Here is a 25727-nt window from a genome sequence, read left to right on the forward strand (position 1 = left end):
GCCCAGATACTCCCATGGCTCCATGGACATGGGGCCAGAGCATGAGGTGCCCCCAGCACCACCAACACCATGGAGCTGAGGGTCTCCAACAATGGCAGGGCACCTCCTGGGTGGTTTGGATCACTGGACTTTATTTGCATGAAGATAAACTCAGAGTTTGTCTGTACAACTTCTCCTTAAGTACTTGTCAATGCTTAAAAAAATGAAAAACAAAAACAAACAGGGAGAAAAAAATCCTAAACCAGAAAGGAACAGCGCAGGCTACAATATCCAAACAGTACAATGCTTGTGAATAAATAAACCCCCGGGGTGGCTGTGGGGACTACAGGAGGCTGCTGAACTCAGATCCCATCGGGTCCTCGTTACGCCCTCCTGAGACAGCAGGAACAGTGTCTGGGTGGGGACTGGGTGGGCACGGTGCCCCTTTCACCCTCTCCCAGCTCCTAGGTGCCTGTCTCGGCCATGGTGCTGCTGCTGGCGTTCTTGTTGGCTTTGCAGCAGAAGTACTGGTTCCAGATCTGCAGGAAGGCTGTCCGGAACTTCTTGATGCGGAAGGCGTAGACGATGGGGTTCATGGCCGAGTTGCCGTGGGTGAGGAAGATGGCGATGTAGGTGAGGATGGGCGGGGTCTGGCAGGACGGGCAGAACAGGGTGATGCAGTTGAGGACATGCAGGGGCAGCCAGCTGAGCGCAAACAGGAAGAGAACCAGCGCCAAGGACTTGGCGATCTTCAGCTCCTTCCCGTAGTACTTCTGGGGGTCATTGGAGCTGGAGGACACCTTCTTGTTGAGCTGCTTGCGGATGAGGTTGAAGACCTCCAGGTAGATGAGCAACATCAGCAGCAGGGGAGGGAGGACCCAGACAAAGAAGTTGAAGTACACCATATACTCCATGCTGATGACTGTCTCAAACTGGCACGTGATGACAAACTCCGTGTGGCTGCTGTTGAGCTCCTGAGTCCTCTGCATCTTGTTCAGGTTGTTCCAGCCAAACAAGGGGGTAAGTCCCACCAGAAAAGAGACTATCCAACAGCAGGCGATGGCCACAGCCGCCCGCCGCGGTGTCACCACGCTCTTATACCTGTGGGAGAGACAACAGCCATGGGAAGGAGTTAGACATGTGTGGGATGCTCGACTTGGAGGTTGGTGGGGTGGTAGAGCCTGTGCTGAGATAGAAGGATCTTCCTCCTTCCCTCCCTTGGAAGTGGGTAACAGCTTGTTCTGCAAATTGTGTTCACAGACTGGTTTCTCTGCCAGAGTCCTGGGATAGCAGAGACTCCAGACACAATCTATGAGCTCTGGGGATGATGTCAAGCCAGGGAATGCATTAGCACCTGGGATTTGCCTGAGTGTCCAACCCTCATGCCTTGGAGGGAGTTCGTATGTTCTTGAGCCCAGCTCCCACCCAAGCACCTGCACCCAGAGCAGCAGGTCACTCTTTCCTCCAGCCATGCACCAACCCTGCCAGCTCACTGTCTCAGACAATTGCCTTGTGCCTGGGGAGGAAATTGCCAGCAAAATCATCCCAAAGGATGTGCTGGGGTGGAGGAAGGATCTGCGGGTGCTAATGGATCCCTGGGGAAGCTTTGGGCACAGGCTGCTCCTCTCCTAATGGGCTTGGACTGGCAGAACCCTCTTTCTTGATGGGCTGATGCCAGGGGTGGGAGAGGAGAGCTGTGTTCTGGCTAGGCTCTGCTCCCTCCCTGATGCCCCTGGGGAGCCACTGAGGCTGGGCTCATCTCTCCAGAGCTCTCCAAGCGGGAAGTGCAGTCTGCTGTGTTGATTTTTTCCCCTGGCCCTCCAAAAAGCTTTTATTTGGAGGCTGAGAAGATCCACAGCCCCTGAGTTATTGCTTTCCACCAATGGGGATTGAACAAAGGATTGTTTGCTGGGTCTCTCAGGGCTGCTGCTGTTAACCCAACCATGGGGACCACGTGGAGGTGGCTGGCAAACGTGGATCCTGCTGCTCAGAGCTCCCTGCTGCAGGTCTATAGCCTTTACCTGTGATGGAAATTGAGCATTTTGGGCCTTTTTTATACAGCCAAAGACCCAAACCCCCTCTCCCTTCTCAAGACCCCTCTCATGGGCAAGGCATCAAGTGGGAGCTTGGAGTGGCACAGGCTGGAGCAGAGGACATCAGTCCCTGTGAGTCCAGAGGGCCCAGAGCTATTGGTCCCTGCCAGCTTTCCTGTACAAACTTCCTCTGCTCTGGGAAAAGCTTCACAGCATCCAGGGCAGCCAGGTCCCGTGGGAAAGAGGTGACAATGTGGGCAGCTGTTTCCGCTGGTTTGGAGGGTGATTTATTCCTTGTGGAGAGGAGAGAGGGCAGGAGACCCTGAGAAAGGCACAGGGAAGGGAGAACTGGGGCATGGGCTGGGCAAGGGGCAGTGGGAAAGAACCAGCACTGGGGTCAAGTGAAGGGAATGGTGAGGAGGGTCCAAGGGAGCTGGGATGGCAGAGGGATGCCAGAGATTCCTGTGGGGCTCTGTGCTGACCCCTGAACCCCATGTGTGGTTGCAGGTCCTTGAGGAGGGCTGATGTACCCTCCAGCTCTGACACCCCACTGCCACCTCCTCAGGCTTTAACAGCTTGGGGGGGTGACACCAGAAATAGCAGCACCACACCCCTGCCCCAGCTCCTTCCCTCTTTGAAACCCTGCAAGCTGTGTCCCATTTCTCACTCCTGGGGGTTTTTGGGGTCTTCTGCTCATTCTGCTGGTCATGCTCCCCCTCTGGGTGCTCCCTGACCTGCAGAACTGTGTGGGAGCCATTGCCCAACAGACAAAGCTGCTGAGCAGCAATGGTGTCACCATGGTCCCCAAACATGGTCCCAGGGCTTGCAGCCACCACCCAGACACAGGGTCCACTCCCCTCACTGCACAGCCATCTGTCTCCATGGTCCATATCCATCCCTCCTTCCTGCATGTCCATAGCCATCTTTACTCCTTGCTGCAGTGCCTAGCCTGACACCATCTGGGAGCAGGACCTGCATCTCCCTGCTCCTCCCATCACTTTGCCCCACAAGGTTTGAGGGTGCACCTGCAGAAGCAGCCAGGGCAAACCTGGACATCATCCTCCAGCCTGTGTGTGACATGGTCACAGAAAAGTGGGTGAACCAAAAAGCCCATAGAAAACAGCCACATCTGGAGCTTGTTGCTCCTTCAAGCAACAAGGCAAGGGCAGAGGCAGCTGCAGGAAATGTGCTCCCAGGGCTCTGTGTCCACTGTCTCCATGGAGAATGACAAAAGCAATAAAATTGCTCCAAGTTCCTTCTCCCTCCAGCCCACCAGGTGCATCCATCCACTGGCTCTGATCATGGAGCTCTCATGGGGCTCAGCTGCTCCAAAGGCCATAAGTCCAACTTCAATTCCTTTTACACTTTGTTTTCCTTGGAGGTGTCCAAGGAATGCCTGGATGTGGCACTCAATGCTCTGGGCTGGGTGACAAGGTGGGGATAGGTTACAGGTTGGAACTGATGGTCTCAGGTGGAATCTTGCATTTCCACCCTTTACAGAATCACATAATCAGTTAGGTTGGTAAAGGCCTAATTCTCAATCCCTGCCACATGTTGGGAGGACAGTTGCAGAGGGTCAAGGATAGATCTTGCTGTTCCAAATATTATTCTTGGTTATGCCATAAAGAAAATAGTTTCTCATTTGTCTCATTTTGCATTAATATAATAAGGCTGGGGTTTGGGACAGTCTGGGACGCAGAAGCACTAGAAAATGCTGATAATGGCTCATAGTTAATAAATAATTTTATTATTCTCATCAACACCAGAGCAATTACCAGCACCATTGCAATTTTATTACTGCTGTTATTTTTATTAACAGCTGTGACTAAAACATCCATGGTAATCATCACCCCCATTCTCATCCACTTTGGGTTTGTTTCCTCTGCCTGTGGGGGTTTGAGCCTGACTATAATTGGCAGATGTTCCCCTTGCCCTCCCTGAGTGGTGGTTTGTGCATCATCCCTTCTCCACAGAGATGGGCATTGACCCAAGCCCTGCTGGGTGCCAAGTGAGAAAGGACCAAAGACCATCCAGCCTCATGGTGAGATGGGATGGGCAGGAACTGTGGTGTGGAACAAAATTGCCTTTGAGGGTTTGGAAGATAATGCCAAGAGGCAAAATGGCAATTATGGATAGAGCTGTCTTCTCCCCAGGGAGAGGGAAGAGGTGATAGGTGGAGGCAGAGGCCAACAAATTGTCCCCAGGGGCTGCACAGAGCTGACAGGGAGGCAGGGAGCAGCTCTGCAGGGCAGAATGCTGTCTCCAGGAGAGGCTGAGGATGGAGCAGACACTGAGGCCCCTTTTCTCATGGAGATCACAAGATCCTAGAATGGTTTTGTAGGGAAGGGGTTTAAATCCCATCTTCTTCTACCCCTGTCGTGGGCTGGGGCATCTTCCACTATCCCAGGTTGCTCCAAGCCCCACCCAACCTTCCAGGGATGGAGCAGCCACAGCTTCTCTGCGCACCCTGTGCCAGGGCCTCCCCACCCTCACAGGGAGGAATTTCTTCCCAATATCCCATCCAACCCTGCCCTCCCACAGTGGGAAGCCATTCCCTGTCCCTCCAGAGCTTTGTAACAGCCCTCTGGTCATCACTCTGAAGAGACCATCCACCCTCCTCTCTCTTTGGTCCTCATTCCCAGACTAAATTAAACTTCTTCCACATCTTAATGTGTCCAGACCTCTGCAACTCTCTCTGCTGCAGCCCAGGGAGCCCAGCTCAGCCCAGGCTCTGCTCTTGAGGTGCCCAGCCCTGGGCAGGCAAAGGCCCTGTGATCATTTCAGATATTAGGGCATGTCTGACGGAACCTGGAGAATGAAGAATTCATGGATTTCACCTTTGCCTTGGGACCTGTTCCTGAGATAGATGAGGGCTCATTTCTAAGATCCTGACCCAGAGGTCAATCCAAACCAAACACTCACCAAACATCTCTTGTTTTGTTTGAAAAAGCTTCAAAGACTCTAGACCTGGTTTGAATAAAATATGGAGGTTTTTAGCAGTTCTCTGATTAGTTTTTCTGTCCACAAAACACTTGCTATTGTCCAGACAGTGCCAAGATGTGGCTTTGCTGGTCTTTGCTCTGGAGAGTTTATTGCAGTGCAATTCCTGGGGAATTAATTCACTAATGAAGACAGAGCATTACTAATGAAAAGAAGCTGGAGCCAACGTGGCAGGGGGAAAGGAGGCCAAGCTGACATGAAGCTCATCTGCGCTATGAACACAGCAAGAAAAAGCAGCCAGACCATGTCCTGATCTAATTGAAAGTCTCTAGACAAAAGTGCTTTGATCTCAGAGGGTTTGGATTCCTGCTCCTTTCTCCTGGCTGTATCTTCCCTTCAGATCTTTCAGTGTCTTGGAGGCTGCTGGGTGGGAAAACTCAGAGTGCTGGTGTTCAAAGCTGCTCAGGAATGAGAACCTGAGAAATGCAAAGTAGTGTCTGGGTTCTGCAAGGGTGAGGTCAGCCACAGCTTAGGGCTGGGAAAAGGGGGTCACTGGGTACTCATATGAAGTGGGAAGTGCTGCAGAAGGAACTCTGATGGTGGAGCCTTTGTCACCTCTGATCCTGGAAGTGAAAGGTTGCTTCCTTCTTCATAGAATCACAGAGTGGTAGCAAATGTGGGTTTGTGGCCACTGGTGGATGTGTCACCACGTGAGTGGTGGCCTTGGGAGGGACAGAGGTTAACCAACATCAGTCAAAGCTGGTGTTTGGATAGGCATTACAGCTTGTTCTTACAAATGCTTGGAATGGAGACACTGGTCCTGTCTCCTTGGGATACATGGGGGATTGTCCTGATCCCCAGATCCCAGAATGATTGCTTGACAAAACTCAGCAGGCAAGTAAAGGCATAAGAAACTGGTCTGGTCTTTGAGGTGAGCCAGAAGAGCACATCCAGCAAGGACACTGGTGTCTGTTGGTGCTGGAGCCCATGTTCTGCACCAAAGTAACCCAGCAGTGTCCATCAGCACAGCATTTCCAGCCTGACATCTTCATCCTACCACAGAGCCACTTCCCAGTGCTCCAAAGGGACCTGGAGGACCCTGTGTGTGTCCCTTCCCAGCTCCTCTGGCTGGTTGGTCTGCAAGAGATTTGAGCTGTGGGACAAGGCTGAGAAGTGCCAGCAGATTGCTGGGACAAGAGGGAGTGGGAAACATGGTTGGAGGGGAAGGGCCAGGGGGCTGTGACACAGAGTCCTGGTCTCAGGCTTTGCCTTGAGGACCTGATTTAAAAGGAGCTGAGGAGGAAAATCTCTTCCTGCTACCTCACCCAAGTCTGTCTGCTCAGGGTGAGGGACAATTGGATGTGGACAATGGTGGCTTTTCTACAGGTGTCACTTTTGGAGGGTTCCCAGGGCAGGAGAGGCACCAATGGCAACCTTTAACCCCCCACTCACATGGGTGGGATGCATCCCCAGTCTCTACCTGGAACCTCTCTGGCAACCCCTGAGCCCAGGTCAGGCTGCCCTGCTCCCATTGCCACCCTGAGCCCAGGTCAGGCTCTGCTCCCATTGCCACCCTGAGCCCAGGTCAGGCTGCCCTGCTCCCATTGCCACCCTGAGCCCAGGTCAGGCTCTGCTCCCATTGCCACCCTGAGCCCAGGTCAGGTTCTGCTCCCATTGCCACCCTGAGCCCAGGTCAGGCTGCCCTGCTCCCATTGCTACCCTGAGCCCAGGTCAGGTTCTGCTCCCATTGCCACCCTGAGCCCAGGTCAGGTTCTGCTCCCATTGCTACCCTGAGCCCAGGTCAGGTTCTGCTCCCATTGCCACCCTGAGCCCAGGTCAGGTTCTGCTCCCATTGCTACCCTGAGCCCAGGTCAGGTTCTGCTCCCATTGCCACCCTGAGCCCAGGTCAGGCTGCCCTGCTCCCATTGCCAGCAGCTGCCCAGCCCAGAGCTGGCACTGGGACAGCCCAGGGGGCTGGGGGTGCCTGGTGCTCCCTGGGCCATGTGCTGCAAGGACAGGAGGGCACAGGAGGTCCAAAGCTGAGAAGGGGTCCAGGGATGGATGTTCCCCACGGGTGCTGTGTCCTCCCACCTCTGTGCCTGTCCCTCTGTGCTCTGAGCTGGGATTCCAGAGGTCACAGCTCTCACTGGAGCGCTCCTGTTACTCTGCCCTGCAGAGCACCAAGCACAGCTAGGACACCCCACTGAGAGACAGGGAAGGATTTTCTCACCATGGGATGTCTTTCCTGTTTGGCCCAGCTCTGAGAGCAGCTGGCACCTTCCTAACCTGGCAGCTCAGCCTGGAGCTGCAGCCACTCCTGCCTCTCCAGAGAGGACCTGGGCATGAGAAGCCTCTTCTTTGAGGATCTCTGCTCCTAAAACACTTTGGGTCTCCTCCACTGTAGCACGACAAGATGGTTCCATGCCGGGAGACTTTTTGATGCAAGCCTTCCGTTAAGCCACCAGGAGAGACCCCAAAAACATGGGGGAGGGTGGATGTGTGCATTCCACTGCTGACCATTCCGGTCCATCTGTGTTCAGGGTTTGGTTTTACTATTCCAAAATGGTGACTGTGTGTAGAAATCATTCTGCAATGAGTGTCTGCAAAACACAAACAACTCTGGCCAGGCAAAGCATCTGGCAAGACCTCTGGATGTTTGCAATCACCTCTAATAGCCAGTAATGGATGTGGGTAGGGTGATTGAGGAGAACAAATGGAGGGTGACTGAGGAGAACAAATTCATGCAGCCAAAACTGACTGGACCCCACACACTGAAACATGGTGTCCCCAGGGCTTTGGTGAGGCCTTCATTCAGTACTGGGAGAATCTGGAGATGGTCACAATTCCAGCAAAAGGCAAGAGAAAAATACAAGAATGGGGCTTTGGGCTTTGGGCTTTGTCAGAGAAGGTTGTGGAGGGACCTGGAGCATTGGCAGATGTCCTGGGCTCCAAACAGGGCCTGGGGAAATGCTGCTGCCTTGGTATGGGTTCAGCCCTGATGTGGTTTCAGCCTGCCCTGACACATCTCTCAGGAACTTGGAGGCATCCTGAAGTCCTTGAGGACTGCAGAGGGAAGTGGGCACATCCAAAAGCAGCCCCAGGGACACAAACATCCCCACAAGAAGCTGAGGAAATAAGGTAGAAAAGAGCTTTGTGTGCTAAAGTGGTTGGAATGGGAATGATACCTCCATGGCATCAGCCTGGCCATTCCAGGTTGTCTTTGGCCCAGACTGGCAGTACCAAAATGAGGGTCCCTCAGGGATGTCCATCCAGGTGGTGGCTACAGGTGTGGGAAAAGGTGACCCCCAGCTCCAGCCTGGATCAACCCAGAGCCTGGCCACATCCCCCCAGCTCTGCCACTCTCCTGATGCCACCAGTCCCAGCAGGACCAAACCTCAAAGCACAGCACACCCAGAGATCAGCCCACCTGAGCTTGGCACCTCCTGTGTGGGCATCACTCTCAGGAGGGCTCCCTGCTCAGAGCCTCAGGAGTTTCTCTGCACCCCCCACAGTGCCCAGCTGGTTCTGAGCTAAACCTCCTATTTTTCAGGTTTCAGTGACAGGATTACATCTTCTCCTGCAGAGCCAAGACTTGTCCTATCACACCTTTGGTCCCTGGGAGCTGGGGACAGTCACGGCACCCCAGCAGGTTGGCTGTGCTCCCCGCATTCCCCCTGGAACAGTCACAGAACCCCAGCAGGTGTCTGGGCCCCCCCCCATTCCCCCTGCACGCCGGCAGGCTGGCTGGGCTCCCCATATTCCCCCTGCACCCCAGCAGGTGGATGGGATCCCCAAATTCCCCCTGCACCCCGGCAGGTGGATGGGATCCCCACATTCCCCCTGCACCCCAGCAGGCTGGCTGAGCCCCCCGCATTCACCCTGCACCCCAGCAGGTATCTGGGCCCCCCGCATTCCCCCTGCACCCCGGCAGGTGTCTGGGCTCCCCGCATTCCCCCTGCACCCCGGCAGGTGTCTGGGCTCCCCGCTGCCCTCCCGGCCCTGCGCCGCCCCGCTGGGTCCGGGGCAGTGCCTCCCTCGGGCTCGGTGCCGCCCGACGGCCCCGGCTCTGGCAATGAATCACCGCCTTTGGGAACCAACCACAGGCTTCCAGTAAGGGCAGGGATTCTTTCAGATCTCTTGCCCAGCTGTCCTCAGCTCAGAGGTGGGGATGAGTAACCACAGCAGCTCCACCACGAACCAGTACTGACAGCTCCCCTGGGGATGCAGGAGGCTCCCGCCGTGACCAGGGGCAAGAGGGAGCACGGGAGGGCTGGGAAGCTCAGGGAGGGAGGATGGAAAGCACAGAGAGCTCACACTGAAGGATCCTTCCTTCAGGTTCTGCCCTGGTGTGGAGCAGATGCAGCTGCTGTCCAAGGAAGGTGAAGGAGTGGGAGTGACCCACTCTGCTCAGAGAGGATTCTCCTACATCCTCCAGCAGCATCCTTCACCCCAACAGCCAGTATCAATCCTTCTGCTCAGAAAACTTATCTTGTTTCCAAACTGAGCTTGGTTTTCAGTCTGAGTCTGTACCCTGACATGGACTCTATCACTGCACAAGCAGATCCTCAGCAAGAACCATTCACCCCACTCTCAGCCCCTCATCCCAAACGTGTGTGTGCAGGTTAAGCAGGGAGCTGGGATGCCCAGGCCATTCAATGCCTGAGGGAAATGACAATTTGGTTTGTGTCCATCAGTGAGCACTGCACTCCAACCCCAGACAGACCCTTCATGCCCCAAAGGGAGCCATGAGACCCCTGATGCCATGGGCAGCACCAAATCCATCCAAGGTGCTGAGTGGGTGGCTCTGTGCTGGACATAGCATCCTCCTGCTGCCATGTGACAGTGTGAGGGAGCACCCAGTGGCCCTGCTCAGTGGGGCACAAGTCCCACTGAGCCACAGTTGTGCACCCAGTGGCCCTGGTCAGTGGGGCACAAATCCCACTGAGCCACAGTTGTGCACCCAGGCAGTTCCAGAGCTCCCTCCCAGCTCTACCATGTGTGGCCAGGGCCCTCCAGGACTCCTGAATTTTCCTGAACCTCTGGCTTCTTCCTCTAGGACCCTGAGTTTGGTAGGAGGGAAGTGATTTAACACTATTGGCAATGGGTGCAAAGTCATGAAACAACTGCAGAATCTCAGAACTGGTGATGTTCCCTAAAAAAATGTGATCTTCATGTCTTTTGGCTGCTGCTTTCAGGCAACAACATTCTGAGCAAAGCAAAGTGTGAGAAATGCTGGAAAAAAAAAAAAAAAAAAAAAAAAAAAAAGAAGAAGAAGAAGCTGAGATTCTTTTATAGCCTCAGGACTTTGGGAATTAGGACACACAGAGAACACCTTGGTCTCCAAGAGATGGGGGTGAGGTTGTTAAAGCTGCAGGACAGTGTGATGAGCACCATGGACTTGTCTCCAGTGCTGCACCTGTGCAATGTTGAGACATTTTTAGTGTCTCAACAGTTTTGTTGTCAAAAATAGGAATTTGCTGTGTGAACATCTCCTTTGAGAGGGGCCTGAGTCTGAGGCTGGCTCTCACACATCACAGGGATGAGCCCACTGTGCTGTGGGGGCAGTCCCACCTCCAGCAGAAGACAATTTCAGATGGAGCCACTCTCTCCATCTCTCTCTGGCCAGGCTGGATGGGGCTTGGAGCAACCTGCTCTTGGGAAGGTGTCCCAAGATGAGCTTTTAGACCCCTTCCCACCCAAACCATTCCATGATTCTATGGCAGTGCTGGAGGTGTTTCTCACCCAGTGCTGTAGCAGGATATCAACCTGCTTGGATTTGGCCACTTCACACAAGAGCTCTGCCTCTGCCATAGCAATTAGCCAGGAGCTGATTGTCCAGACCCAATTCAGCAGAGTATCTGTGTGATCAGATAAATGAGGGTGAGGTATTCCCTGAGTACAAAGGAGAAGGGATGAAAGGCAGCTTTTGGCAATCTTCAGTGCAAATCCTGGGCTTGGCTGGATAAAAATGCTTGTATTGCACTTGGTTTTTCTATGCATTGCATATTTTGGTTCTTTATGCAAAAGAACTTCTTTGAAATGAGGACTCTGAAAGTCAGCCCTCAAAATTTAGAAGGAAGGGGGGGAAAGGGGAGGATGAAGAAAGAAAGTAGCTCCAAAACCCACTTATAATGCCAAATGTGACAAATGTGGCTCTGAGAAATGGAAATGGGAGAGCAGATATAAAGTGCATGATGTAACTGGGCTCTCAGAGCCTCTGTGGCTCAGAGTCCATCCCACAAAACACTGAGCTGCAGAGGGAAACTGGCTGTGCTGGGAGGGAGGTGCCGCTGAGGAAATGCCCAGTGCCACCACCCTTCCCTGCCTGCCACCACCACACTGCTGGCAAAGGCCAGCTGGGACTCCAGGGAGGTCTCCAGCCAGGAGAGTCTGGAAAATATCAAGAGCCATTAAAAAGTAGGAGCAGATCAGGAACCCCAAGGAGAAGGGAAATGAGGGGGGTCTTGAGAGCTGCTGTTGTTGTATCTGCATTCAAAGGGACATTGAGATCTGCTCCCCAGATAAATGGGAGGCAGGAAACTGGAGATGTAATCTCAATTAAGAGGCACTGAGCAAGCTTCAGAGCAAGGCTGAGGTGGGTCTTTATCTCTCCAATGCAGAAGGACTCATCAGAAAAAAAGAGATATCCAAAATTACAGTTGGAACAAGAGACTGGTATTAGCTGCTTTTTAATTTCTTGGGTTTTACACTTCTCTTGCTAACCTGACTCCTGATTTTGCAGTCAACAACTAAACTCCTCAGTTTCTTAGGCTGCAATTTGTTATTGGATCAGGATCCTCATAGCACAATTTGTCACTGCAAAGGGAACATTTCCTTTCTCGCACTTAACCCAGTTCAAAGATTAGGATGTTCAAGACTGAAAAATTGGCTGGAGATTCCCAAAACGAGGGAGGTTGTTTTCTCCACCCAGTGCCTAGAGGAGAATTGGCAGTGCTGATGAGATCTACTGTTTCTAAACCTCACAGGACACAGTAACCCAAAACAACCAGTCCAGCACCTCCCGTCCAATGCATAATTCCCCTGATTAAAAGATCAATTTCAAATGCAAGAGCGGCTGGATTCGTTTAGGTTGTTTGGTTTTTTTGTTTGGTTGTTTTTTTGGTTTTTGGGTTTTTTTTATGAATTGGTTATGTGTATTTTCAACTGGTGGAAATAATTTTGGAGGTACCAATTTGGGCTACAGCTGGCTTCCAACTTCTGTCCAAACACAACTCTCCACAAAGCTTAAGTAAAACCTGTGTAATTACTCCCTCCACACACCATAAAGATGGAAGAAGTAACAATCAGAGGACGTGTCTAAAGACATTGAATTGTTTATCTTGGAATGAGTCTGAACAGTGAATCCATATCTCAGTCAGTCAAATGAAATGACAAATTGGAAGTGAAGGCTCCAGTTAACACCACAATTAAATTTTCCCTCACCTCTGAGAATCTGTCACCAGGAAAACAAAAATGCAAATGCAATAAAAATAAAATCTAAAGTTTATTTACACTCTGATTTCTCATTTAGATTAAAATATTATTTATTCCCTTGGAAGAAAACTGGGGAGCCTTGTTCCCTGGGAGGAAGCAGCTCAGTATTTCCATCAGGATGGAGGAGAGATCTGAGACCCAAGATCAGGTATTGCAGTGAAATGTCTCAATTGGGCCTAATTCATGGACTGTGCATGTTCCTAATTAGTCTGGTCTTAATTCTAGGCAAGGAACAACAGGCAGACACAGGCTGAGGCTGCCCAGGTAGCCTGGCTGGCTCAGGCCATGGAGATGAGGGACACATGGACCAGGCAGGATGGGGGTCGTGGAGCTGCTCCAGGGGTGGAGCCCCTCTGCTCTGGAGCCAGGCTAGGACAGCTGGGAATGTTCACCTGGAGAGGAGAAGGCTCCAGGGAGATCTTAGAGGCCCTTCCAGAGCCTAAAGTGGCTCCTGGAGAACTGAAGAGGGACTTTGGACAAAAGAGAAAGGACAAGGCAGAATGGTTTCCCACTGTCAGAGGGCAGCCTTAGATGGAATACTGGGTAGGAATTCTTGGCTGTGAGGGTGGTAAGACCCTGGCACAGGTGCCCAGAGCAGCTGTGGCTGCCCCATCCCTGGAAGTGTCCAAGGCCAGGCTGGATGGGGCTTGGAGAAGCCTGGGACAGTGGAAGGTGTCATGGCAGCAGGTGGAACAGGGTGAGCTCTGAGGTTCCTTCCCACCCAAACCAGTTTGGGATTCTGGGATTCTGTGAAATGCATCTCCCTTTCCCTGAGCCTCAGCAGAGCCAGGGCTGCCTGTGGGTGGGGAGCAGGGCTGGAATTGCAGGGGGGATCCCCACAAGACCCCCTCATTTGTGGGTCACAGAGATTGGAATGGGATGATCTTTAAGGACGCTTGCAATTCAAACCATTCTAGGATTCAAATTCCATTCTAGGAGAAAAGAAGTGTCAGCGACTGCTCCACCCTCAACCCAAGGAACTTTGACTACAGCATCTCCTGGGTTCTGGGGTTCCAGGTATTCTGCTATTGGAGCACTTTGAGCTCCCTAAGAGCAGACAAACCTCCTTGAGCCCATAGAGAACCCGTGTCCCAGCACTACTGATGTGGGGAATGAGCTCCCTGAAATTAGATCCATCTGAGCTGCACCCATGCTGGCTCTGCTCAGCCTTTGCCAGGTCCATCTGGACCCAGGCCTGAGCCTTTGGCTCTCCCAGCTGGGACCACTCAGTGGAGAATGGAGCCTTTGCACCAAGAGAAATGAGTGCATCCCATGGGTAAAGGCACTAAGTGTTGTTACCAGAGCAGAAAAGAAAGAGGAATAGTTTAATCTGTAGGACTGTGCTAATTCTGGTGATGTCTGAGACAGCATTTCTCAGCTTCAGCCCCTTGCTGTTGTCAGAGAGAGAGCATCACTCCCTCTGAGAACAGATGGAGAGACTGAGTCGCAGAGGGGAGCTGTGATCTGCCAAGGTGGACCAAGCTGAATGCGAAAACATCCCTGGTGCCAGGAGCTGGCACTTCACTTCTTTGAAGGAGGCCACAGAAAATCATCCTCATCTCTGGTTACAGGGAGAGAAATGGCCTGGAGAAGGTGGATAAACAGCCAAGGCAGTAAGTTCCTGGCTTTCTGTGCCTTCCTTAGAGGAATGATGGAGAGGTGATATTGCCACCTCAGGCAGGGGTGGGACAGAGAGATGTCACCTCTGTGTCCCCAGTGTCCTGCTGGGTGTGGCTGGGGTCTGTGTGCAAGAGCAGCAGAGCTGATGCCACGACAGCACAGAGGGAGGCTGGCGAGGAACACACAGGAAAGAAGTTGGTGAAGAAATCTCTTGTCTCCTCCAGCTCCTTTTTGTGATCAGAGACTTTGGTACCTGACAAAAACCCAACAAAGCCACCCAAGACTGTAACAGCTGCTGGTCATAGTTGCCTGCTCAGTGCCAAGGGGTAAAGCCCAGGCAAGGAAGGGATGGGGTAACAATGGAAAATGGAGTGAGAAGGAGGGTGAGAGTGGGAGGGGGAGGTGCTGGGTCCCACAGTGCAGAGAAGGGCAAACCCAGATGCCCCAAATCTTTCTGGTGTCTGATCCTGCTCTGTTCTTCCCTACATCACCAAACATGGCCCTGTCTCCCCGAGTTGCCTCCATCACCCACCAGCCCTCAGCCCACAGGACTCTGTAAGGAGGAGGATCTCAGTCATTCAGAGTTATTTCATCCTCTCTTGCTGGTGGCATCACCAGTGATGTCTCCCCTTCCCCTGCCCTGCCCATCCAACCACCCTTGGGAACAGCAGCTCCATGCAGGGCTAGAGGTCCGTGGGGATGGCCAGGGTGCTCAGCTCATTGCTGTTCTGCTCTGGGGTTTTGTGGCTACATTAGAGAGCATTAATTGTTTTTCTTGCCACTGGGTACCCAGCAGCTGCACTTCCACTCTCTGTCAGGAGCCCAGGAAGCCTCTGGGAGAGCACCTTTCCCATTCCATGGCCTTGAAGGTTCAGATCACCTTCGGTGAGAGGTGTCCCAAAGGGACCAGCCCTCCCAACCCACTGGCAGACCCAGCGCTGGGCTCTGCTGGCTCAGCTGCTGTGCCCATCCCTGCTGCTTTGGCAGGATCACTGTGAAAAATCATTCATTGGTCTCCAGGATAATCTAATGCTGTTCCTATCAGCTCAGCTGTGCTGGCTGTCATTTCCCTGGGCTGAGACAGTGCTGTTGTCCCCAAGGGGATGAGCCTCTCGAGCTGTCCCCATCCCTTCCAGGAGTCTCTCACTCCTGTGGTCCCCTCCATGCTCCATGTCCTGCTGTCTGCAGAGACCACAACCCTCCCTGAGCTGTGTCTGGGCTTCCCTCCAGCCCTGTGGCCAAGATCCTTCAGGGGTTTTCCCTGTCCTTCCAGACAGAGGTTTTCTTCCAGCCCATCAGTTTCTCTCCGGTCTGAAATTACTCCAGTGTGTGTCACAATGAAACTCATCTCTCAGGTTCTTTCACTGTGGTGCCTCCCACACATTTTCCTCTTTTTTTCTTCTTTGTGTTACTATGACCTTTCTCTCCCTGCTGCCTCTACCCCAGGACACAGACCTGCCAATGCACCACTGTGACCCCTTGGATGAGCCATTCCCACTGGCAGGCTGATTTTTCAAGCACAGTCACTTGGATGCAGGAGCTCCATTGTCCCCACCCCTGTACTTTTGTCCAGCCCTGACTGTTCTGCCTTGGAGACCCATGGACCTGCATGTCCCAGGCCACCCTGGAACAGGTCCCCTCAGAGCAGATCCCCAGGGCTGACAGTCCCTGGTGTTGGGTACAAGCTGCTCTGAGATGTCCCAGATTGGGTCTCTCAGACCCAGACTCCCAGATTGGGTCTGGCCTCACAAGGGTCCCTTCAGGCCCTGAGTTTGAAAGTGGAGGCTGGTGGGCTTTGTCCCAGCTGTCTCCCACCTGACCTCTTGGCCAAAATTCCCTTCCTGGTCAACAGAGCCAATCTGACCCTTTTACGACACAGTTAAGCTGATTCTGATCCCACAAATAGACTAAAAATCCCTGGTGTGATTGACCTGAGGGTGTAAGAGGAGCTGAGGGTGGTTTGGCTGTTGGTGGCCACAGGGCACATATCCAACAAGCGCAAGACAGAGGCCACATGCCTGTACCAAAAGCTGGGCAAGGACATGGAGACCAGTCCAGACCCCAGAGCTGGTCAATGGGAAAGGCTCCAAGTCAAGAGGAGCATCTGAACCCCCTCTGCACCCCCAGCCTACACCCCAGAGCAGTGTCTGAGCCCCTGTGCACGCCCTGTGAGTCACTTATTCCTGCTCTACCACCTGCTCTGGCTGATGTGGAGCAAGGTGGGACTGTCTCAGTAAAGGTCAGGTGATAATGGCACCTCCCCTGGCTGGAGTCACATTCCTACATCGAGGGGGTGGGGGAACACCTGGGAGCCATCAATGGGCTCCTGCATGCTCTGAGCCAGATCAGCACAGACCAGGGTGAGCTGGGCCTGACTCACCCCAACACCCAGCCTGCAGGGCCAGGCTGGCCTGGCAGGGGCCAGCACAGCTGAACCAGCACTTTTGCTTTGGCAGAGCCTCCTTCCTGGGGTGTTTCCCTTGTCTCTGTGCCAGCAGCTGCATGGGGCCCTTGGACACCCAGCCCAGAGGGGCATCACCATCACCTCTACTAACCCAGTGCCCTGGGACACAGCCCAGACACTCCAGGAAAGGGAAAAACATGTCCTGCAAGTGTGTCAGTGTGTTCCCAGTGTGTGCCTGGGTGCTCCCAGGCAGGTCTGGGACCCTGCAGCTCATCCATAGGTCTGTACCTCAGACACTGGAGCATCTCTCAACTCCAGAGAGGGACCTGCTGTCTGTCCTACCATGCCTGGGTGGTCCTGGCTGTGGGTGCTTCTTACTTTCTGCTCGATGGGATACCTCATGGACTCGCTATGCTGCCATGGGATGAGGGAACACAGACTGGCAGTGTAGATGGGTTGATGGTAACACACCTGAATCATGGCCATGGAGGTAGCAGAGGTTTGCTGGGTTCCATCCACACATCCCCACCTGGTTTGGTGTCTACTCCCTGCAGGATGAGTTCATGGGGAGCCACAGAAACACAAAATCCCAGAATGGTTTGGGTGGGAAGAGACCTCAAAGCTCATCCCATTCCACCCCCTGCCATGGGCAGGAACAACCTTCCACCATCCCAGGCTGCTCCAAGCCTCAGCCAACCCGGCCTTGGACACTTCCAGACATGGTGCAGCCACAGCTTCTCTGGGCACCCTGTGCCAGGGTCTTGCCATCCTGACAGGGAAGAATTCCTTCCCAGTATTTAACCTAAATTTCCATTTTTTCTGTTTGAGCCCATTGCTCCTTATTCTGTCCTACAGTTGAGCCAGCCTGGCCCATTTAAGATACATTCCATCTATTTTAATACATAAATGGCTAAAAACCCACACTGCCATGCACCCTGAGCTGTGAAAGAAACAATTTAATTTCATGGAATTCCTCCTGCAGGGATCACCAGGGCTGGGACTGGATCCTGGATGAGCCTGGCTCCAGAGCCGTGGGCACAGTCATGGCAGGACTTCAGTGCAGGAACAGTGGCCAAGTTGTCCTGGCAAATCTCAGATTCCACACCTTCCCTATTCCCAGCCTCCATCTCTCACCCATGGGATCATCCTGAGCCAGCCATGGTGCAGCTTGGTGCCTCAGTTTCCCCATCTGCAGATATGCTCTTGCTGGGAACACATCCTGAAATTTACTGGTGAGACATTGCCAAGGGTCAATGTCTTACCCTGAAAATCAATAGAAATAGGCAAAAAGCCCAATGAAAGCATTCCCAGAGCAGGGGTTTGGGGTGCAGCAGCACCCCAGTAGTGGTAGCAGGTTTTCATTCATGGTCCTGAAGCAGAGCCTTGGCAGACGTGAGCTCTGGTAAGGGACAGATGTGACACTGCTATTGGGGTCAGAGCGATTACTCAGGGGGGGGGGGGACCACGCCCTGCCCTGCTGGGAGACCCAAGGACCGGGAGGGAGCAGGGTCCTGGTGCTCAGGAAGCCCATGCAGGGTCTCTTGAGGCCATTCACCTCCTCTTGCCCTTTTAATTCAGAGAATTTGGGAGTAACTCTGAGTATCAGCGAGTCTGAGGCACTCCCCCCCACCCCCGCCAGGATTCAGGGCTCTCTCCCCTTCCCCCTGCTCTGCTGGGGATGGAGCCTGCCACACTCAGCTCCTCACTGCACCCCAAACTGACACTCCCCAGCCCAGCATCTTCCTGCCATTCCAGGAGCTGGGAATGCTGCTGATAGCCTCCTTGCAGCCCCACGGCAGCGTCTGGAGCTTTTGGGAGTGACCTATTTTGTGTCTGCCAGCCAAGGTCTCGTGGCGCCGCTGCAGCAGCTGTGTGAGCTCCCAGCCAGCCTAATCCAGACATCCCCTCACCCAGGGAAGGCCCTCATGGCTTTGATCCCTGACTTACACTATTCATGGCTGGAAATTATCCTGTGCATCAGAGAGTAGGGCTGAAAACCAGCTCACCTGGGTATTTACAGGTCTTTACCAGGATCTCAGACCAACATAACCTGCTGGTAAATCCCTGCCCATCTCAAGGGCTCTGTGATTTTGGTGGTACTGGAATTGAGCTTCTGGTGCTGCAGTGGCACAGCTCGTCCATGCAGCCAGATTTGGTCAGTGGAAAATGCTGGCTCTAATGCAGCATCCACATGCTGAGCTGGTGCAGTGTGCTGGAAACTGTGGCTTGGAAACAGCCTCAAATCTGCAGAAACCTCCCTGGACTGTAATTCCTGCATTTTAATCTCCATCCTTGGTTCAGAGCTGCCTGCTCCATGGAATGAAGATCTCCACAGATCACTCTCACTTGCTAAAAATATACCTGGAGGAGGGCAGCGAGGGAAGAAACAAGAAGTGGCTGCAAAGACAGACCAGTCCCTGAAATTCCTCCAGGTTAGGGAGAATGGGAGTGTTCTCCTTGGAAGTGAAATGTGATTTCTCAGGGACGGAGCCTGTACGGATGGATGGCATCTTTCACTGACTAATGGAGGTTGAAAGAAAAGAGATGAGCTCCAGGGTGAGAGCTCTGAGTCACCTGGATGCTTTTGAAATTCCTCCGAATGTAAAACAGGCCTTGGAAGAGCTGTGGTTTGGCTTGTTCACTGGCCTGGCTGGACAGGAAGGTTTCCTGGCACTAAATATTGGGAGTGCTGGAAAAATGTCTCATGGGCCCTTAGATGCTTTAGGAGCTGGCAATTTGGGCCTGACCACCATCCCAACGTTCTATTCCTCGCCCATCCCATGGCAGTGGGTGCCCATCACTCTCCTGCCAAGACCCTCCACAAACTCTTGGTGGAGGAATTATGGAATGGTTTGGTTGGAAGAGACCTCATCTCATTCCACTAAGTGGAATGTGGACTTCCTTCCACTATCCCAGGTTGCTCTAAGCCCTGTCCAACATGGCCTTGGACACCTCTAGGGATGGTGCAGCCTGTCCCAGCTTCCCTGGGACACCTGGAATGGGGAAAAGCCACCTCAGATATCCTGCTCCACCACCCAGCTGGCTGAGGGCAGCAAGACTTCCCACACTTCCCATGACCTAGCCTTAGCTGGCCCCATGCATGTGGCTCTTGACAGGACTGGAGAGAAGGGGAAAGAGTGCTACAATCCCAGGAAGAGCCTGAGCTCAGGTAGGAGCCTGGAAAGCAGGGAGTCCAGGGGGAATCTTCCCCCTTCCCCCTTTGTGTCCATCCAGGAGCTCACAGGTCCCCTGCACATTCCCCTCACTTTCTGCCTTGCAGGCACTGTAGTCCAGGGCTGAGGAATGTTCCTGCCATTCCTGAGCTGTTTTAGCTCATTCCAGATAGGGCACTCCTGAACCACCAGACAATGCCTGTGCTGCCCACAGAGCCACCCCCTAATACTGCTTTTACCCTGGGGTCTCCCCCTGCTGTGCTCCAGCCTCCTGCCTCCCATTTCCTAGAGAGTTCCAACCATTCTGATCTAACTTCCATGGCTCTGCAGCCTCACAGGTGTGCATTGCAAACCCTCAGCAGCACCAAAGGCAGCTCTCCCTGGCAGGATGCTCCCTGGGATGCTGCAGGGTGGGAAGGGCAGGGCTGGGAGGATATCCCAATGTTGAGGCCCAGGCACAGAGCTTGGAGGTCCTGGCTGTGGATGGAGAGACTCCAACATGAGGGCTCCTGCAAACATCAGATTCCTGCAGGTTTGCCCTCCTGGCACGTTTCAAAGTGTTTGAGGTGAGGTCACAAGATGAGGACCCCCAAGGACATTCCAAGATAGGCTTGGGATGCGTCCATGCATTCAGCATCCCCAGCCATGGTGGTTTGGCACATCCCAAGGACAGCAGCTCCTTTTGCTGTGGTCCTTTCCAAAAGGCCCAACACACACCTCAGAGCAGAGACAGGACCCCCAAGGCAGCAGAGGCTGGTGCTGAAGGAGCTGCATTTCCCCAAACATTCCTCCAGGACCATCTCCTCCAGCGTCCTGCCTCACCAGGATGCTGAGGGGCCGGTTCCTGCCAGACACCCCCAGCTAGCTGCTTCCCCCCCTTTGAACTCGTTTCATCTTCCCCAAGCACAGCTGTGAGAGGGAAGTTTGGGCTGGGCTGGGGGACCCCGCTGTGCCCAGATGGGGGGATCATAGGCTGGGGGTCCTGCTTGCCTGCCAGGCAGAGAGGAAGGATGTGAGAGGGGAGGGGGAGTTTTCCACAAGCAAATCTATTTTAGGTGATTTCCAGCTGTTCCTGTGGGGGCTGGGAAGTGGGTGACCCTCTGCTCTAGCCTGCTCAGTCCAAGTGATGCTCCTGCATCCCTCCAAAGTCAAGGAAGGGCCCCTTGTGGCGAGGCAGCATCACTCAGGCCCCAGCAGCCAGGAGGGATCATACTCAGGAGTTGGAGCAAAGGGAGAGGGTTTTGTGGGATATCCCAGTCCCTTGATCGTTCTGGGTGTGTGCTGGGTAGAGAAGGAAGAGCAGGAGGTGCCAACTCAAATCCAAACAAGACCCCTCTCTATCTGATAAAATCTGCCTCCACCTTGCAGGAGTGGCCCACATCCCTCTGTGCTTCTGTGTCTGTGGGAAGAGGCCATTGGAGTGACAGAGCATTGGATGCTGCTTTGCCATCTCCCAGTGCCATGTAGAGGCACCCGAAATGTCTCAAGGCACCATTTCTTCTAGGAGAAACCCACCCCTGGGGCCACCAAATTCCCAGTGTTCCCTGAGGGCTCAGGTGTCCAGCAGTTGGGTCCATATGTTTTCTAGCAGGGGGATCAGACCTGCAGGTTGTCCCCCAGACTCACAGCCCAAGGGCCAGGGTGTCCATGAGGAGCTGGAATCTGGTGTTCCCCATTTCCAGCCATTCTTTCCCTGTAAGGAAGGCAAAGGTTGCTCAGGGAAGCTGTGGCTGACCCATCCCTGAAAGAGTCTAGGGCCAGGCTGGAAGGGGCTCAGAGCAACCTGGGATAGTGGAAGGTGTCCCTGCCCATGGCAGGGGGTGGTGTGTTCACACACAAACCTTTCAGGAATTCTGTGAAATGCAATTCCCTCTCCCTGAGCCTTGGCAGAGCCAGGGCTGCCTGTGGCTGTGTGCAGGGCTGCAATGTGGGGGATCCCCACAGGACCCCCTCAGCCTCATGTGGGTCACACTGGTGAGGATCCATCCCGTGCCAGGCTTGTCTGAGGAATCCTGCTGGCACAGGAATGGGCTGCAGTGAGCACAAAGTCCACGCCTGTGCTGGAGGGGATGTCCCTGCTCAGTGTCCTGGCTGCCCTTGGGATGAGCCTGAGGCAGATATTCCCCTCATCCCTCCCCACCTGCCTGCAAATCTCTGTTCAGAGCTGGCTGCCATCACTGCCTGCAGCCCTCCACAGATGCTTGGAGCTCTCCCAGAGCTCTCCCAGGCACAGTGGCCACACATGTTCCCCCAGGGCCCTCACTCCTGCCAGGTGCTTCAGACTCTCTGCACCCACTTTGCCATTGCTGGATTCAGTGTCACAGTCAGGAAAAGACTGTGAAAGCTGTGAGCACTGCAAAAATGCTGTCACTGTCATCCTTAGCATCCTGCAACAGGCTGGCAGAAACTCAAGGCATTTCAGATTCAGGGAATATTCCTTAGTGGTGTTTCCTATTCTGTGTGCTATGTACAGGGCACTACATCCCCTAATATCACCTCATGTACCAACTGCCAGAAATTCATTAAGTTATAGGATATTTAAGGTTGGGAAAGACCTCTGAGATACTTGAGTGCAACCATTAAGTTGATGAGATTACAAAGCTTTTCAGTAGTAAAATACTATTTGAAAAGATAGAGGAAAATCTCCTGCTGCTGAGGGCTTGGACACACAATAGGATCACAAAATTCAGGGTGGAAATTGCATGAGAAAAGCCCACCCAAATTGTGTACAGCATAATATTAATATTAATATTAATATTACTCCCAGGAAAGCTCCTGGGATCAGGCCAGGAATCTCCCCTGAAAGGCCCATCTGATGCTCAGAGTCAGGCAGGGAGTTAAAAATGGACTGGTTTGTTGGGAAAGTGCTTGACAGGCTGTGCTGCTCCTGTGGAGCTGCAGAACTGGCACACCAGAGCCTTCCCCACATGCAGGGGATGCGTGAAGCCCAAAAAAAGCTCCAAGAGCAGTGACAGGGTGGGAATCACTCTGTGACACCGACGGGCTGGGAGACAGTGATTGGGAAGATCAGACCTAGGGAGGAAGTTGGGAACAGTCTGTGAAATCATGTGTGGCAGGGAGGGGGTGGGCAGGGATTGTGGATTTATCCTGCGCCCCCTCCTCTGTCTTACACTCCTTCTCCCAGCAGCTTCTGCTGGTGGTGGTGGCTGAGGAAAAATCCCAAAGGAACACATCTCTGGCCTACTCTCATGGATCTGGGAACATCAAGCACTCTAGAGGAGTCAGGTGATCCCAACACAGGTGCCTCCTGTTCCTGTCTCCCTTTATGGGAAAGCAATTCCTGCCCCAGGAAGGGTCCTACACCTGCTGGGGTGTGGGCAGCACCAACACAAGGGGGTTGGTGCCTTTCTGGGGTGTTTGTGCTGATGAAGGGTCGGGGACCCCTCCAGCGAACTGCCTGAACTTCAAAGGGGTCAGTGGGGTGACATGAGTGCTCAGCTGGGCTGGGCTGTTTTCCAGCAACACTCCCACATCTGGAGCCTGACAAAGGTGTCCTCACAGAGCGAGGGGGTCTCGCAGCAAGGGGCTGAGCTGGCTCTGCTCGGGTGCCACATCCCCTTCCAGTCCCATTCACAGCCCCTGGAAGTGCTTCTCCAGCCCAGCATGGCCCCGGCAGGGAGGGAGCGGGGCATAAAGGGTTAAATATCTCCTTCTGGAGTGGCAGAGTCCAAATAAAGTGCTCAAATGAAGTGTCCCCCTCCTTTACGCCCCAAGGCACTTGCCCTGGCCTTGCAATGACAAGAGATATAGAAGGGGAAAAACGGGGAAAGGAGTTATTTGAGGGGCACCCCACAGCAGGAGTCTCTCATGGGTGAGGTTGCCCCATGAAACGTGCCAGACTGTCACTTCTGGTTCCTCAAACTGCCAAAGCTGTGTCCCAGCCACCCCTGTGCTCCCCAAGGCAAGGAAAAAGCTGGACTGAAAGCCAAACCTGCCGTCCCCTTTCCTCCTGGAGTACCAGGCCATGGGGATTCTGTGAGGGACTGTCCCTCACTGCCAGCTAGCTGCCACAATGTGATCTCTGCCTGCACACCCAGCAGCCCCTGAGCCCCCAAAAGAAGCTGCTGGAGGCTCCAGGACATCCCCCCCCACCCCTCGCCCAGCCTGCCTTGGTTGCTGCTGCAGCCAGATGTGTTTGGGATGGCAGTGTGAAGGAAAGTCCTTTCTCCCTGTGCCTCCCCAGGAATTTTAGGTTTCCTCACTCCCTCTTAACCTACACAGGAGAGCCAGTTTCGACGCCTTTTCCTACCTGACTGGGATCTTCACCCGCAGGTACCGATCCACGGCGATGGCCAGGAGTGCCAGGATGGAGCTCTCCGTGAGGATGAGAACAGGACAGGCCACCATGAGGCAGGTGTAAAACTCGGTCTGGGGTCCGATGTTGATGATGATGGCCAGGGGGATGACCAGAGCCCCCACGGCTACGTCGGCCACGGCCAGCGAGACGATGAAGCAGAAGGTGGCATCCCGCAGTGCCTGATTCATCTTCACAGCCCAGATGACCAGGATATTGCCCGGCACAGACACCAAAGCGATGAGCACTTCGATGGAGATGTAGGCAGCCTGGAAGGCTGAGATGGGGTGTGCCATGATGCTCCGGTCCGCCCTGCTCCCGTGTGGTTCCTCGGGCACCTGCAGACGCACAGGGAGGCGGTGAGACATTGGCATCGCTGACTGAGCTGCCAGCGGGATGGAGCCTGTGCGAGGGGGTGGGAAAAACCCCTCTCCCGTCTGTGGCGTTCCCCGGGGCTCTGGGCCCCCCGCCCACCCCGAGCTCATCTCGCATCCACCTCCATCCCGTACCCGCCTCCGTCCCGCATCCGCCTCCGTCCCGCAGCGCGACCGCTCCTGGAGCTGAAGAGGGAGCGGGAGCCGCCAGACAGTCCTGGGAGAGCGGCGGAGCCCCGGGACTCTGTGGGAGCCCTCCGGGAGAGGGTCTGCAGCGGAGCTGGGGCGGGACCCCCGCTGTCCCCCGGCTGGATTCTCTCCCTGCTCGGGCCGCTTCCTGCAGCCGCCTGAGCCCCAGCAGCCGCCGCCCGCCCGCTCCCGGCCCCGACCCCTCTCACCTTGTCCTGCAAACCCAGGACTTGTTTCGGGGTGCCCTCAAGGCCGGAGAGCAGGCGCTGTCCCCCCGCAGAGCAAGGCGGGGCTCATGCTGCGGGCGGCCGGGGGAACCCTGCGGGAACCGGGCTGGCCGCGGCCGCCGGGGCTGCGCTCGGTCCCCGGTGCCCGACACCGCTCGGCTCCCGCAGGCGCTGCCCCCTCCCCGCCGGAGCCGGAGCATCACATGGTGCCGCCTTCCAGCCTTTAAAGAGCGACTGACCCGATTCGGGGCTCGCCGGCACCGGGTAGAACCGGGGAGGGGGTGCGAGGGGGCCGGGAGGAGGCGGCAGGACCGGGTGGAGCGGGGAGAGGCGGCAGCGGAGGAGCAGCGGAGCCGCTCCCTGCCCCAGCGCTGCCGACACGAGTCGGGCTCCGGTTTTAACGCTAAAACCGGTTTTTGAGGTCGGGTGTGAGCAGAGGATCGGGGCGGGGAGGGAAGGGCGGAGGCAGAGCCTGAGCTGGGGTGGGCGAGGACCCGGCCCGTCCCCGGCACGGGCAGCGCTGCTCGGAACTGTGCCCCAGCACGGTGTCGGGACCCCAAGTCAGACCCGAATGGCCCCAAGAAACTCTGGCGCTCACCCGGGCTCTGGCTGGCACTGCCTCACCCAAAAGCACTCCTGGGGTGGGCGGGGGTGAGACCCCCAAAGCACTCTTCATCCTCCGAACTGCACTTCCCGGGCTGCGGAGGGGCTGTGTCCCTGGGACGGGGAAGGGTCTGTCCACACAAGGCGTGTGGAGGAATGGTGGTCCCAAACTGCTGCTGAGACAGGACCAGACACTCTTTAAGGTTTTAGGAGAAGTTTGGGGGAATATGGTCACCCCCCAATTATCCTCCATCAGCCGAGCAGCACAGAGCAAATGCGTCTGGGGGCTCGATCTCACTGATGGAGTTGAACCACCCAATCCCTCCAGGGAGCCCCGGATATGCACCAGGCACCTGCAAAGCTTATCTTACATAAA

At 54.5% G+C, this 25727-nt stretch overlaps 1 protein-coding gene across 1 annotated transcript; it reads right to left on the reverse strand.

Annotated features, from left to right (window-relative positions):
* LOC306812601 (adenosine receptor A1) lies at positions 1-25049 on the reverse strand. The gene is made up of 3 exons (XM_079327343.1): positions 24731-25049; positions 23914-24296; positions 1-1080 (listed from the first exon to the last, which is right to left on the reverse strand). Exons 2-3 carry the CDS (start codon positions 24252-24254, stop codon positions 444-446), a joined length of 978 nt encoding a protein of 325 aa, XP_079183469.1. The 5' UTR covers positions 24255-24296; positions 24731-25049; the 3' UTR covers positions 1-443.
* Between the last annotated feature and the right edge of the window lie 678 nt (positions 25050-25727).

Source organism: Erithacus rubecula, assembly GCF_903797595.1.
Source record: "Erithacus rubecula genome assembly, chromosome: 26".
In the NCBI taxonomy this organism is placed as follows: Eukaryota; Metazoa; Chordata; class Aves; order Passeriformes; family Muscicapidae; genus Erithacus; species Erithacus rubecula.